The sequence below is a fragment of the Artibeus jamaicensis genome, unplaced genomic scaffold, assembly GCF_021234435.1.
Source record: "Artibeus jamaicensis isolate MK-2021 breed Jamaican fruit bat unplaced genomic scaffold, CSHL_Jam_final contig_2790, whole genome shotgun sequence".
In the NCBI taxonomy this organism is placed as follows: domain Eukaryota; kingdom Metazoa; phylum Chordata; class Mammalia; order Chiroptera; family Phyllostomidae; genus Artibeus; species Artibeus jamaicensis.
This window is the reverse complement of record NW_026521616.1, coordinates 3,495,776-3,511,953: the sequence shown is the minus strand read 5'-3', so window position 1 is coordinate 3,511,953 and position 16,178 is coordinate 3,495,776. Positions and strand designations below refer to the sequence as shown.

Below are 16,178 nucleotides of genomic sequence, written 5' to 3'. Positions count from 1 at the left end.
ATGATGGTTATTAATGCTGTGTAGGAGAAAAGTAGCTGTTTTCACATATTTGGCTGTCTACATATGAATTAACCATTTGTTCCCCTTATATTGTTAGTTTCTCTTCTTTTGTGAGTTTCTGTTTGTGCCATTCACCCTTCGTTACGTGTGAGATCATGCTCCTCCCTTTCACTTACCTTTAGTATTGTGGTGGCTGAAGCCGTGTCTGATGCTGTTATCTTCAAAGTACTTTGAATATTTATGACTGCGCTTGATCTTTACAGCTTTGGTGTAAGGCAGTTTAAAATGAAGCTGAAGCAGGTGAAGCACAAAGAAATCCAGCAAATTTCCTAATTTCATTCAGGTTTTAATAGTAGAGCCCCTAGTATCTGATGCCAGTCTCCATTTATGCCTGTAACTGGTTCATTGTTTTGCAGGGAGTATCACATTCAGCACCAAACACTGAAGACATTTCATTGTGTTATGCCAATCGCTCTGCAGCCCTCTTCCACCTGGGTCAGTACGAAGTGAGTATCGGGATGCCTGGCGTGATGGGAGAAGGCCTGGGAGAGGTTTGCTGAAGGACTAGACCTTCGTCTCTGCTTCTGCCTCAGAACGCTAGGATTGAGCCATGCTGCAGGCTGAGTTGGAAGCAAACTGACATCCTCCCAGACTTGTTCCTTCTCCTGATTCATTTTACCTCTCAGAGGTGACTGTGTGGGGTGGTGGTGGAGGGTAAGAGAGTCAAGGCACATTCCACAGGGCGCTGGATTTTACCCAGTGGGTCAGCAGTTCTGTGTCGAGATCAGCTGTGAGATAAGTTGCTAATAATACTTCAGGTCCCAAGTGTTTGCAAACTCTTTACTTGTTTGTTTGCTTTTTACATAAGTACAGACGTTCAAGATGATCCCTGCAATAATACAGCTCACCCTCAATATGCATTTTGAGTGGGAAAGTAAAAGCAGCACCAAAGCACCTGTGTGCGTGCGTGAGGGGGTGGGCTTTGGAGGAGTGGCTTCCTTCTCATTCCCTGCCTGAGTTCTAGGGATTAGCTCTAAAGTGCCTGTGGTGCAGCAGCTTCAGAGTTCCACAGAAGTTTAAATTATGCCCTAGGAGTAAGAACTACAATATTTCAGTAGTCACAAGTTCACACTATTGCCCTATGGACTGAAAAAGAAGAGCAGGGCTCTAACTTTAGGTCCTAAGCAAGAAAGTCCTGGACTGCCGAAGGCAGTGGTTGGGAAACTTGGGAAACGTTTGACCCTTTATAACTTTCCCGCATTGGTTATTTCTGTTTCCCTTCTTACAATAATGACTGCCATATGTTGAGGACATACTGTGTTCCAGCTACTCCTTTTAGCGCTTTAGTTACATGACCTTATTTTCATCCTTATTTCAACCCTACGAGCCTATGAGAAAGATGTTGTTATTCCTGTCTTTCAGATGAGAAAGGTAAGTCGCTCGCACCAGGTCATACTGGCAGTGAGAGGCAGGGTCGGTCTTGGAATGCAGGTCCTGCCGTCTTAGTCACCATGCTATAATTCTCCTATCTATAAGACGTTTTCCTTAAAAACAGAAATACTTAATAAGATGGTTAAATACAATCTCTTTGCCATGGATTTCTTTTTTTTTTTTTTAAGATTTTTATTTATTTATTTATCTTTAGAGGGAAAGGGAAGGAGAGAGGAGGAGAAACATCAATGTATGGTTGCCTTTCATGCGTCCCCTGCTGGGAACTGGCCTGCAGGGAACCGGCCTGCAACCCAGGCATGTGCCCTGACTGGGAATCGAACCACAATTGTCTGGTTCACAGGCCTGTGCTCAATCCACTGAGCTATATCAGCCAGGGCTCTTTACCATGTATTTCTAATCACTCAGTTAAAAGATCTCACGGTAGCCCTGGCAGGTGGCTTAGTTGGTGGAAGTCTCGTCCTGTATACCAAAGGGAACAGGTTTGATCCCCGATCTGGACGTGTACAGGAGGCAACCAACTGATGCTTCTCTGTCGAATCAGTGTTTCTCTCATTCTCTCCCTTCCTCTCTCTCTGAAAGCAATAAACATATCCTCGGGTGAGGACTAAAAAAAGATCACAGATAGAATGTGATTTTGTAAAATAAGTACATGATTGTGGTTGCTCCATTTTCAATAATCCTTAACCTTCCTAAAGGATTTAGATTAAGATTTTTGTTCAGACTTTCAGTGGATATTAAAGAGTAGGGACCAAGGATCATTTTGGGATTTCCTTTCTGTTTCCAGGCATGTCTGAAAGACATCATGAGAGCACAGATGCATGGGTATCCGGAAAGGTTGCAACCCAAGGTGATGTTACGGAGGGCAGAGTGTCTGGTGAATCTGGGGAGACTACAGGAGGCAAGCCAGATCATCAGTGATCTTGAAAGTAACTTTGCTGCCAAACAAACCCTAGCAGCTTCCCATTTTGAAATTTTGCAGAGAACCCTCTATCGTCTGAAAATGAAGGTACAAGAAAAGGAGCATCTGACAGAAACCTTCCCAGCTGCTCTAACCAATGTTCTCGAGGATATGGACCTAAGGGAAGAAAATGAACAAATATCCAGTGCATCATCATCTGTGAGCTTATGCACAGACCCTTTAAAAGGCCGCCACCTAATCGCCACAAAAGATATTCTCCCAGGAGAGCTCCTGGTGAAGGAGGATGCTTTTGTGAGTGTCCTTAACCCAGGAGAATTGCCACCACTACGTTATGGTCTGGAAGGCAAGTGGGATACCAGAATTGTCATTGGGGATCTCTACTGTCACCGGTGTTTGAAGTGCACTTTGGCCACAGTTCCCTGTGACGGATGCAGCTATGCCAAGTATTGCAGCCAAGAGTGTATGCAGCAGGCCTGGGATCTCTACCACAGTACGGAGTGTTCTCTAGGGGGGCTGCTTCTCACACTGGGGGTCTTTTGCCACATTGCCCTGAGGTCAACTCTTTTAGCCAGATTTGAGGATGTCGGCAAAGTCGTGAGGATGCTTTGTGATGAGATTGGTAACAAGGACATCAGTTTCCCTGAAAGCAAGAATCTGGTGCAAATGCTCAGTTATGACTTGGGAGGGGAGAGTGAGGGAAATGGCAAAACACTTGAGCCCCCAATTCCTGGATGTGACATTAATGGGAAGTATGAACATAATTATAATGCTGTCTTCAGCCTTTTGCCCCATACTAAACATCATAGCCCAGAACACAAATTCCTGTGCGCTCTAAGTGTCTCCGTGCTGTGCAGGCAGCTGGAAGCCCCCAATTTACAGACCCACACGGCAAGTCTGAAGCCCTCTCAGCCAAAAGCAGCAGTGGTTCCCGCCGTGTGCCAAGAGTTGCCTGTTTGGGGAGTGGCCATGCTGAGACATATGTTACAGCTACAGTGTAATGCTCAGGCAGTAACCACCATGCAGCAGACAGGTGAGAAGGAAACTTTCCTGCCTTACAGTATTGTTCTTGGTGTAGCTGATGTTTGGGGAGAAAGAACCATAAAGAAACAGACCAGGTGGTTTCATGGGGAAATATGGTTGTCTTGTATTCTGATTATGCCATTGAGAAGACATGTGACCTTCACAAATTAGTTGATCCCACTCTCCCTCAGTTTACTTATCTTTAAAGTGGGTACTTTAATTCCATAACTTTTCAGAGTTGTGAAGATGATATGTTTGTAAAAATTCTTTAAAGTTAAGCCCCTAACACCCTGTTAATTTTTTATTGTGAAGGAAAACTGAAACAGTAGTTAAACAAGACTGCAGAAATCTATAGTTAAGTTATCTGAAGCTTCGTCCACCAGTGTGACTCGGGTGCTCTGTCGCTTCTTTTTCCAGTTGACAAATTTTTCTCACTCTCCTGTTTAAACCAGGAGAGGAATCTGGCCAAGCACAGCTTTGCATGCAAGGCTGACGTGAGCCATTAGCCAGCCTGTGTCTGGGCTGGGCGCCAGCGAGGCGGCTAACGATCTAGAGGCCCCTTCTAGGCACAGACCAGACTGGCCCTGATTTTCTTACACAGTGTAGATAAGGCTGTTTCAGGTAGATAGGGAGGTTGGATGTGGCCAGCGTCACCAGTGACATCTCTAATAGGAATGCACTGACAACAACAGATCTATTATTAGAAAAGGAATGGTATTCGCAACGTTTCTATCATACCATCTCCATTTTAGCAGATAATGTCTTTCTATTCAATCAGTTCATTATATTTTCCTGAATTTCCTGATTCACTGTTGAGGGGAATACTAGTTATTAACCAACTTATAGACAGATGAATGTTGAATGTGGCCTGGGTAAGCTGAAGAGGCTGAGCTCTTTAATGTCTCCTTAATAGGAGACATGTGTAATGGTAATGTAGACTTGTGTCAACCTTTTGTTTATAGATTTTTATCTTTAATTTTAATTCAGCCATCAGTTATATGGTATACAGGTTTTTCACTAGAGGTGTCGTAGGGCAAGACTCCCTTCCCTGTCCTGTGGCACCTGGACATCCAGTAATAGCACCGGCTTCCTCCCGGGCACTGCAAAATCACACTGCAGGCTACTCTGTTTCATTCTCTGCCTTCTTATGCGTCCTTGAGCCATTGCTGCCTTCTAAAATGCATCTGTGGAGTGTTTTCCCAAAATTATGTTTCCCTTTGAGTACATTCACTAGCATTTTAAAAAATATGGTTTTCATTTTGTTTTGTTTTTCTGAGTATAAAAAATAGATACAGGCTTCCAGATTATAATGGCAGAAAGTAACCAACTCTTGATTCCATTTTGTCTTGCCTCTAAACTACTTAATAAAACATACAAAAAAGATACAAGTGTCAGAAACTCTGAAAACAGTGGGCACTATTGTCTAGGTAAACAGTAGTGGTGACCCCTAACTCTGGTTGAGTCCCTGAGACAGAACGACAGAGCCACTCGGACAAAAGAAGGCATTTTTCTGTCTGTTTTCCTCCACTGGCTACCGCTTACAGTCAAAATGCTTTTGCTTAATGTGCGTGACATTTCACTACACTCACCTTTTTCTTTGTGTAGCAAGTTTGGTGTGAAACTTTTCACAAGTCGTTAGGAGGGAATTTGGGGATAGTAAGAGTATGTATATAGCCAGGAATACCTGTATTTGCTGTGGGTAATAAGGACTAGAGAAATAGGTACATAGCATAATACTGGCCACCTGGGGTGATGGACAGAGGATTGGAGACTCTGGCTTCATCTATAAGAGTCTAATATGTTATGCATAATTTATTCTTATTTATATGATGTTTTAAATATATATGCATAGAAAAAATACTAGAAGCAAAAATACCAAAATCTTTATTTTTTATTTTTTATTTCTTTATTATCAGAGAGAGGGGAAGGGAGAGAGGGAGAGAAACATCCATGTGTGGTTGCCTCTCACACACCCCCTACTTGGGGACCTGACCCGAAACCCAGGCGCGTGCCCTGACTGGGAATCAAACCGGTGACCTTCTGGTTCACAGACTGGCGCTCAATCCACTGAGCCACACCAGCCAGTGCAAAATACCAAAATCTTAATTAACAGTGATTAATTCTGAAAGTGGAAATATGGGTGATTTGTTACTTTCTTCTTTGAACATTTCTATATTTTTTACATTAAAAATTCATATAGTGGTAACATTATTCTAGAAGATGTAAAATGAGTTGTATACCTTTCCCATCAGTCTAGAAAAATACATTTTTAAAAAACAATTCGCAGAGCAGAAGATAGATGATAAAAATGAATCTATAATAGTAAATATAAATGGGCTACACTCTATTAAATAACCTTCCAGAATGGGTTGAAAAATTAAGATCCAGTTCTGTTTACAAAAGTGACACCTATAACAAAATAACAGTGTTTGGGCAAGACTTGTAGGGAATCACGGGCTACTTGGAGTATTAGTATCATGAGGGTCATTACAATAACTTTCCTCCCCCTTTTCTAAGTTCTTCTGGCTAGGCGAATAATCAGATTAAGATGAGACAGATTAACAGGAGAGAAGGTCTGACACTGGCTGTGGATGCACATGCAGGGGCCGTAGGAACAGGAGACCCGAGGGGGACCCATTGGACAGTTGAGGCTCACTTGCCATTCTGGAGCTCGGGAGAAGGAGGGGCTTGTGGTTTGGGCAGGGAGGACATGGAGATGGAAAAGCCGATGTTTGGTAAGTAAATGTTTGCTGGGCCGTCTTTAACAATGGGACACAGCCCTGGCTGGTGTGGCTCAGTGGATTGAGTGCGAGCTGTGAACCCAAGGGTCACTGATTCAATTCCCAGTCAGGGCACATGCCTGATTGTGGGCCAGGTCCCCAGTGGCGGTGCACGAGAGGCAACCACACATTGATGTTTTTCTCCCTCTCTTTCTCCCTCCCTTCCCTTCTCTAAAAGTGAATAAATAAAATCTTTTTAAAAAAAGAACAAAAACCAATGAGACACAGAGAAGACTTTGAACAAATGGGCCTTGCTAGGTTCTGCTCTGTCACACGCTAGTTCGTAGCAATCGGTGGTTGTCTGTGATAACTCCCTGGAGCCGATCCTCTGTCTAAACTCCCTTTGGCATATTTTGGGGTGGCAAACTCTGCTCCCCTTCAATATGAAACAGTAGAACTGAAGGTAAGATATCGAGTGAAATAAGGCATTTTATCTTTAAATCACACACTGAAATATATCATCAACCTTAAGCTCTCAGAGACAGAGGGATTGTGTATATAAAACAAAAATAATTAAGTATACAAGAAGAAACTGGCAAAATTCCATAATTGTGAGAAACTCTGATATACCACTCTGACTTTGATCAACAATATTAAAAGTAATCTAGAAACCAAGATAGCGTAATAATCCAGGGGACTTAGTAGATACATCTATCAAAACTTGTGTCCTAAAAAATGTTTAAAAAATTTTTAAAAACCCAAAAAACAAAGCACTTGGTCCTATAGACCAGGATTTGGTGAACTTTCTCTGTGAAGGGCGAGATAGTAAACACTTTGGGCCTCGCAGGCCATGTGGTCTCTTTGGCAACCACTCACCTGCCCCGGGGCTTGAACGCAGGTGAGTGAGTGTGGCTGGGTCCCCGTAAAGCTTTAATGCGGACACTGGAATTAGAATTTTTAAATTTTTTTTCATGTCATGAGAATTATTTTCATTTTTTTCACCACTTAAAAATGTAAACACCAATCTTAGACCCCATCTGTACAAAAACAGGCAGCAGGCAGGATTTGGCCGGCAGGCTGCAATTTACAGATTCCTGACATAGACGAAGATTTGGCAAATCTAATTTAAAAATCCAGGAAAAGAAAACTCCACAAAATTAGGAACAATGAGGGGATATATCCAATAATATAAGTCTACTTATAAATTTTAAGCAAGTATTCAATACAGTTTTAACCTGTTGAATTTGAAAAATGTTAAGTTGACAACTTTGTAGAAAAATGTAAATTGCCTGAATTTTCCCAGGAGGAAAACACTTCAAAAATCCAACTGCGGAAGAAATTGAAAGTTACCAAAATATTTCCATAAAAACAAGCCAGACCCACTCTTTTCTGTGTAAAAGTTCTTTAAAACTTAAGGAACATACTTAGCCACATTTACAAAATTTTTAAAAAAGAAAAAATCAACAGATGGTTTTGGTTTTTTAAAGATATTTGTTTATTTGTTTGCTTATTTGTTTATTTTAGAGAGGGGAAGGGAAGGAGAAAGAGAAGGAAACATCAGTGTGTGGCTGCCCCTCGCACCTCCCCTACGAGGGACCTGGCCCGAAACCCAGGCATGTGCCTGACTGGGAATTGAACCAGTGACCCTTTGGTTTGCAGGCCTGCACTCAATCCACTGAGCTACAATAGCCAGAGCAGGAACAGATGGTTTTTATACAGTATAAACTGTGTTGGGGCATATGAGAACCTAGAACCCTTTCCCATTCACTTTGGGAAGCTAAAAATAAAAATTATAGACCAGTCTCACTTGTAAATATAGATGTAGAAACTGGGAATAAATCACTGCCATATCACATCCAACAGTTTATTAAAGGAATAATAAGACCAAGTAGGGTTTCTTCCAGAAATGCAAGAATATTTTCATATGGAGGGATGTAAAAGAAGGCTTGGGTAAATGCAGAGACATGCTTAGATGAAAAAAAATCAAACTATAAATATGGCCCTGCCTGTGTGGCTTAGTTGATTGGAGTATTGTCCAGTAAACAGGAAGGTCAAGAGTTTGATTCCTGGTCAGGGCACATCAGTAGATTGTGGGTTCAGTCCTGTCAAGGGCGCGTACTAGAGGCAGCTGATTCATGTTTTTCTCGCACATCAATGTTTCTCTCCCTCCCTTACCCTTCCTCTAAAATCAATGAGCATGTCCTTGGTTGAGGAGTAAAACAAAACAAAACAAAAGCCTATTATAAAAATAGTAGTTTTGCACATTAACCTAATCAGTCTAATATAGTTTTGAACAAAATCACAATGAGATTTTTCTTGGAATTTGACAATGATACTGAAGTTCATCTTGAATAAGTGTATGAGAACAGCCTTTTGTTTTATTGAAGGGGCTTGGTACTATCAGATTTCATATCAACGTTGAGCTACAGTAATTAAAAACAGTATGGTTCTGAGATGATACTATTAAATTCTTCAAATCATTACAAAATTAAATATTTTTAAACTAAACCAAAAAATATGTAGAAAAAGTTCAGTAAGCATGCATATAGTCTTGGGGTGAGAAAGACTTTCCAAAGTATGTAATTCCAAATTTAGGAAATTAAAAGATAGCCAGATTTAACCTAAATATCAAACATCAAAAACAACACCCTTGCCCTGGCTGGCATAGCTCAGTGGATTGAGTGCGGGCCTGCGAACCAGACGATTGCAGTTCGATTCCCTGTCAGGGCACATGCCTGGGTTGCAGGCCAGTTCCCAGCAGGGGCCAGTTCCCAGCAAGGGATGTACCAGAAGCAACCATACATTGATATTTCTCTCCTTCTCTCTTTTCTTTCCCTTCTAAAGATTAAATAAATTTAAAAAACCAAAACAAAGAAAAACACCCTGGCTTGGTGTGGCTCAGTGGACTGAGTGCTGGTCTGCGAACCAAAAACTGGGCTTTTCCAGTCAGGGCACTTGCCTGGGTTGCAGGCCAGGTCCCCAGGTGGGTGTGTGTGAGAGACAACTGATTATAGTATCTCTTGCACATCAATGTTTCTCTTCCTCTTTCTGCCTCCTGTCCCCTCTCTCAAAAGACAATAAAAAGAAAAATCACTTATCAGTAAAGAAGATAGAGAATGTAGGTGAAAAAAGAGATCCTTGAAGGAATGAAAACTTTGGACTGGGAGGCAGCAGACCTGAGTTCCCATTCTGGATGCACCACTGACTCCGGGTGAACTTGGTCAGGGAACTTGAACTCTTTGTATCTCAGCATTCTCATATGGATAAAGAGAGGACTGGATGAACCTCCAGGCCTCTGGGAAAGATTGTTTACAAAAATGATCCCAACAATTTTTTCCATCCCTGTAATGTTTGTCCCTTTGCTATTTGGCATTGCTTCTTCTCCCATGAAGACATGCTGTGTGTTTCCCCTGCCCTGGAATCTGGCCCCGCCCCTCAACTTGCTTTGACCAATGGAACACAGTAGAAGTCAGTGACCTTATGTGACTTCTGAATCTAAGCCTTAAGAGACCTTGCAGCTTCTGTTGTCACCTTCTTAAAATGTTGATGTAGCCATGAGAACAAGCGTGGGCTGGCCTCCTTGGGGAATAAAAGACCATGTGCCAGATGAGTGCAGTCATGTGAGGAATCCAGGCGAGCCCCACAGAAATAGTGCTCAGCCGAGCCAGGAAGAGTTGCTGGCACACAGCGACGTGAGCAAATGAAGTAGTTGTTGTTTTACTCTCCCTACCTCCAAAAACCCATAATCAAAAATGAAAATGTGATGACAAAATGAGAGAACATTGCAAGCAACTATACATCTCTTCAAATGAACTTTTGATAATATGCAGTGATGAAAATGTTCTAAAACTGAAGTGTGATAATGGTTGCACAACTTTTGGAAGTGCAGGTTTCCAAAAAAAAAATCTTTAAATTTGTGCATTTAAAATGAGTGAATCTTATGGTAAATTATATCTCAATAGAGCTGTTAAAACTATACATAAGCAGCCCTGGCTGGTGTAGCTCAGTGGATTGAACACGGTTCTGTGAACCAAGGGATCACAGTTCCATTCCCAGTCAGGGCACATGCTTGGGTTGCAGGCCAGTTCCCAGCAGGGGACACGAGAGGCAACCATACACTGATATTTCTCTCCCTCTCTCCTTTCCTTCCCCTCTAAAGATAAATGAATAAAATCTTTAAAAAAAAAACTATACATCAGCAAGCACTTATCAAAGTAGTAATAAAGGTGGTCTTGTCTAACCTCTCTCTAGTAATTAGAAGAAGATACCATTTTTGCCTGTCAGATTGGCAAAGTAATTTTGTTGGTATGGTTACTTTATGATGATGATGATGATGATGATGGTGTAAAGAAATGGCCATAATGTAGTAAGTGAGAAGTAACACCATGTTGCCAAGTATGTTAAAAATTCCATCGGTAAGGCTAAAAAGAAGACTGCGAGGAAATGTACCAAGATGTTCTGTCTGGCTGGTAGGATTATAGTTGACTTTATTTTCTCTCTGATTTTCAAGTTTTTAACATTTCTGAGTAATATGTATTCCTTTTATAATTTTTATTAGTTTTAAAAATAATAACATTAATTCAAATGATTTAAATACTTAAAAAAACATTTTATTTATTTTTAGAGAGAAGAGAAGGAAAGGAGAGAGGGAAAGAAACATCAATGTGTGGTTGCCTCTCAGGTGACCCCTACCAGGAACTAGCCTGCAACCCAGGCATGTGCCCTGACTGGGAATCAAGCCGGTGACCCTTTGGTTTGCATCCCACGCTCAATCCACTGAGCTACACCAGCCAGGGCTTTAAATGCTTTAAATGCTTTTTATATCAATATTTTTAAGGCTCTTGATTCATGTTGCCAAATTGCCCTCCAGGAAAGCTGTACTAGTTACCCCCCCACCAGCAATGTTCACTTTCATCTTTAAAGTCAATCAGATTTTTTTAGTCTGCTCTTCTTTTTTCTGTTTGTTTGGTTTCTTTCTTTTTTTTTTTTTTTCAATGTATAGCTGCCTTTCGTGCATCCCCTGCTGGGAACTGGACTGCAGGGAATCGGCCTGCAACCCAGGCATGTGCCCTGACTGGGAATTGAACTGCAATTGTGTGATTCACAGGCCCGTGCTCAATCCACTGAGCTACACCAGCCAGGTGGTTTTTTTAAATATGTTTTATTGATTATGCTATTACAGTTGTCCCAATTTTTTTCTCCCCTTTATTCCCCTCCACCCTTCACCCCCCACTCCTTAGTTCATGTCCATGGGTCATACATATAAGTTCTTTGGCTTCTCCATTTCCTATGCTATTCTTAACTTCCCCGTGTCTATTTTGTACTTATGCTTCTTATTCCTTGTACCTTCCCTTCATTCTTCCCCCTCCTTCACCCTCACCCGCTCCCCCACTGCCTCTTCACTGATAACCCTCCATGTGATCTCCATTTCTGTGATTCTGTTCCTGTCCTAGTTGTTTGCTTAGTTTTGGGTTTGTTTTTTTTTAAGATTTTATTTATTTACCTTTAGAGAAAGGGGAAGGGAAGGAGAAAGAAAAGGAGTGAAACATCAATGTGTGGTTGCCTCTCCAGACCCACTACTGGGGACCTGGCCTGGGTTGCAGGCATGTGCCCTGACTGGGAATTGAACTGGCAACCCGACCCTTTCGTTCTCAGACCCATACTCAATCCACTGAGCTACATCAGCTAGGGCTGTTTGGGGTTTTTTTTAGGTTCAGTTGTTGGTATTTGTGTTTGTTGTCATTTTACTGTTCGTATTTTTGATCATCTTCTTTTTCTTAGATAAGTCCCTTTAACATTTCATATAATAAGGGTTTGGTGATGATGAACTCCTTGGATTTGACCTTATCTGAGAAGCACTTTATCTGCCCTTCCATTCTAAATGAAAGCTTTGCTGGATAGAGCAATTTTGGACGTAGGTCCTGGCCTTTCATGACTTGGAATACTTCTTTCCAGCCCCTTCTTGCCTGCAGGTTTCTTTTGAGAAATCAGCTGACAGTCTGATGGGAACTCCTTTGTAGGTACCTGTCTTCTTTTCTCTCGTTACTTTTAAGATTCTCTTCTTCTCTTTAATCTTGGGAAATGTAATGATGATGTGCCTTGGTGTGTGTTTCCTTGGGTCTAACTTCTTTGGGACTCTCTGAGCTTCCTGGGTTTCCTGGAAGTCTAATTCCTTTGCCAGATTGGGGAAGTTCTCCTTCATTATTTTTTCACATAACTTTCCAATTTCTTGCTCTTCCTCTTCTCCTTCTGGCACCCCTATGATTCAGATATTGGAATGTTTAAAGTTGACCTGGAGGTTCCTCAGCCTCTTTTCATTTTCTTGAATTCTTATTTCTTCATTCTGTTCTGGCAGAATGTTTATTTCTTTCTTCAGATCCAAATCGTTTATTTGAGTCCCAGTTTCCTTCCCTTCCCTGTTGGTTCCTGTATATGTAGCTTTATTTCACTTTGCACAGCCTTCGCTTTGCATAGCCTTTTCTTCCTCTATTTTATGACCATACTCAACCATTTCTGTGAGCATCATGATTACTAGTGTTTTAAAGTCTGCGTCTGATAGGTTGGCTATCTCTTCATTGCTTAGTTCTATTTTTTGAGCTTTGATCTGTTCTTTCATTTGGGCCATATTTTTTTGTCTCAGCACACTTATTCCGTAGTAAGGGGTGGAGCCTTAGGTATTCACCAGGGCGAGGCAACCCATGTTGCTGTGTTGCGGATACGTCTGTGTGGGAGGGGTCAGAGAGGAAGGCTTGCTCAGCTCTTGGCCCACTTTCAGTCACTTCCCCCACTTCCCATAAGCAAATTGGGCCCTTCTGGTGCTGATTCCTGGGTGGGTGGGCTTGTGTGCGTTTTAGGACCCTGTGGGTCTCACCAACACACTCTGCTGTGAGGCTGGGCATTTCTCCCACTGTCATTATTCCCACAGATTTTTTACAGATAGAGGTTTTGAGGCTTTATTTCCCCACACTGGACCCTTGGGTTTCGCAGTCTTGTCTCGACCCATAGTTGTTCCTCCTAGTTTGACTACATGCAAATGTGGGACCGCTGGACCACCAGCCACCACCTTGCTGTGAGCCCTCTCCGCCCAGGCTGCTTGTCTCCTTCGCTTCTACTGGTCTGGATGAATGTTTCTTCTTTCACTCCTTGGTTGTTAGACTTCCATACAGTTTGATTTTCTGGCAGGTGTGTTGGTTTTTCTTTTTAAATTTGTTGTTGTCTTTCTTTTGGTTGTGCAAGGACGCAAAGTATATCTATCTACGCCCCCATCTTTGCCAGAAGGCTCTAAAACCTAGTCTGCTCTTACTTCTAATCTGTTTATATCCCTTTTTATTATTTCTTTGGGGTTCTAGCACCTCCCAAGTTAGTGTTCTCATTGAATTTCATTAGCAGCTGTTTCATTAGTACCACAGAAAGATTAAGGATTAGACTGTTAACTCGTATAGACTTTGACAAAAAGCTATAAAAGTATATATTTTTACTTTAATTATAAAGCGTATTTGATCAAAGTTCCTGAGAAACCTCTCTTTGGTACATAAGGGTGCGAACTGACCAATGATGACATTGTAGATGTGTGCAGCTACAATGGTATGTGTGGTTCCATCCCCGTGCGAACAGTGCATTTTGTGGTGCAGCTGAGTTCATGTCACAGCGAGGCTCAGTGAGGTTCTCTGTGGGTCAGCTCACTGTCCTTTGCCTTCACTCTTCACCAGCCAAGGAATCTACCTTCAGTTTAGGTCCTTGATTAGTTGATATACACACGGATTTCTTGTTTTGTAAAATATCTACCAGAATAGGTATATACTGCAAGTATTGTGAGTGAATCTTTTTTCCTTTACTTGAATCCCATTTTTAATGCACTAGGGATATTAACAAGATACACGTCGGTAAAATAAAGAATCACTCTCCTTTTTTGTTGTTGTTCTTTTATGCACAAAATGCCATTAAATTTGGTTGATAAAGTACATACATATTCTCAGTTTCTATTATCTACTAATAGATGACTAATGCAAAATATTGAACATTTTTAATCAATACTTAATTTTTTAGACATAATTAGAGAGAGACTCAACTCTGACATAAATACTCACCCCGCTCAGTTCCTGGGCCTGCTTCTGTTAGAGGATAACCTATAAATAATTTATGAAGCTGACATTACTCACTGTGTTGTGATCGTTTTTTCTGAGAAAATCTTAGCAGCTGTTCTAATATAGATTGCCAGTTATCAGTAGCTGGGAATGCAAGTCAAGTCTTAATTATGCAGAGGCTGATTATTCAGACCACAGACTGTTCTGCCCTGTACCGCTCCTTCCTGCTGCCTCCCTTGTAGCGTTTTCCCTGCTCATTAGCACGCACACCAGAAGGGCGACATCGGACAAGGGGGAAGAGGGGAAGCTAAAATCTGTTAGGCATTCAGGAGAAGCTCTGATGAAAGATTTCAATACAATTTGTAGACTTGTTGACTAAAATGGAATCATTTGGATTCTCAGTGACTTATTTGTTCTAGTCTTGTCCTCCATAGCAACAGATATTAGAAAGGTCTGCAGAGAAACAACATTATTCCTATATTTCATGTTGTCCTCTCTAGAACATTTTCACATGGTGGTTCATGGTATTTCCTTATTTGTTACATTTGTACGTAGACCACTCGATTTCTTTGGAGATGGGCGTATTGTGATTCCCGGCATAGGCAATGATACCACAATTATCTGATGGTTTTTAGTTTTCCAGAAAACTGAAAGTTTCAAGTACTAGTATCTTTTATATTTCAATTAGTTTTGTTGGAAATACGGTTTCCTCATTCTTCAGCTAATGCCACTGAGCGCAGTTTAAGCCTGTCTGGAAGGCCCGGCGTGTCTGTGTACCGCGCCTGTTCCTGCGGTGTGTCTGACTCCTGCAAAAACCCATGGTGGTTTGCTCTCCGTCCAGCAACTCTGGAGGAGTGAACTGTTGCAGTGGAGTAAAACTCGAGTGGTACAGTGCTTTCGTTTGCTCTAAGGCTGTCATTCTTTTTTTGTTTTTAAGATTTTATGTATTTATTTAGTGAGAGAAGGGAGAGAGAAAGAGGGAGAGAAAAACATCAGTTGGTTGCATCTTGCATGCCCCGAACTGGGGACCTCGCCTGCAACCCAGGCACGTGCTGCAACCAGGAATCAAACCAGCAACCATTCGGTCTGCAGGACAATGCCCAACCCACAGAGCCATACCAATAAGGGCAGGCCGTTATTCTTGTATAAGTTTTCCACCTCCTTCTCTAGTCTGTCACCTGTCACTTTGGTGGTTGTCAAAACCTGCCCCTTATTCTGTTTCTAGACTGTTGTGGGCTGAGAAACTGAGTATAACTAAGCCAGTTAGAACTGTGGCTAAAATAAGAGCTCGCAGGCCTGCTCAAGAGGACGGGGAACTCGCAAACATAAGTGCATGGGCCTGGGCACAGAAACCGCCTCCCCGCGTAGGCCCTTTTCTTCCTTCCTCATTTTCAATCATGTAGTTAAGTTTCTGGTTAATTGTGTTTCAAAGAAGACACTGTTTGAAAAAAGAAGACGACAAAGACATAGTTTGGGACACAGGAGTTATCTTTAACAGAATCAGTTCAGAACTTTTTTCAGTGAGAACTACTGCTGACTAATTTCCTGTAAAGTTGGGACAAAGGGCAGATGCACAAGTGAGCATGAGGACTTTTGATTTTTAAAAATATATTATAAGCCTGTTCAGTTTTGGATGATAGTTAGGTTACTTGTTCTGTTAACCAGCCAAAGACCAGTTAAACAAAAGCACTAAGACTCTAAACATTTGGGGAAAATAACAGGTATTCTAGCCCCTGTGTCCTCATGAACATCATGAAGGTATCTACCTAGCAAGCTCCCTACTGATAATTCCTTTTTATTATTTTTTATAAATTATCATCTTTGGTGTGTGTTTTTTGTGTGTGGTATTGAGTCACAAAGGTTAGGTTTCAGGATTTTGGTGGACTTTTCATGTGTTCATTTGCTTTGCCTCCTGGGGACCAGGGTGTGCTATGAGTCATGTCCCGTCTCGTTGACGTTGGATCCGGCTGTGGAGCTGTGACT

General features: G+C 41.7%; 1 protein-coding gene across 7 annotated transcripts in view; it reads left to right on the top strand.

Moving 5' to 3' along the window:
• Window positions 1–16,178, top strand: part of SMYD4 (SET and MYND domain containing 4) — a 35,903-nt gene that overhangs the window by 13,173 nt on the left and 6,552 nt on the right. For all 7 annotated transcript variants that reach the window (XM_037133762.2, XM_053662737.1, XM_037133760.2 and 4 more), the window contains 2 exons: window positions 417–506; window positions 2,237–3,401. In XM_037133762.2, coding sequence (XP_036989657.2) covers window positions 417–506; window positions 2,237–3,401 — 1,255 coding nt within the window. The remainder of the gene's footprint in view (window positions 1–416; window positions 507–2,236; window positions 3,402–16,178) is intronic.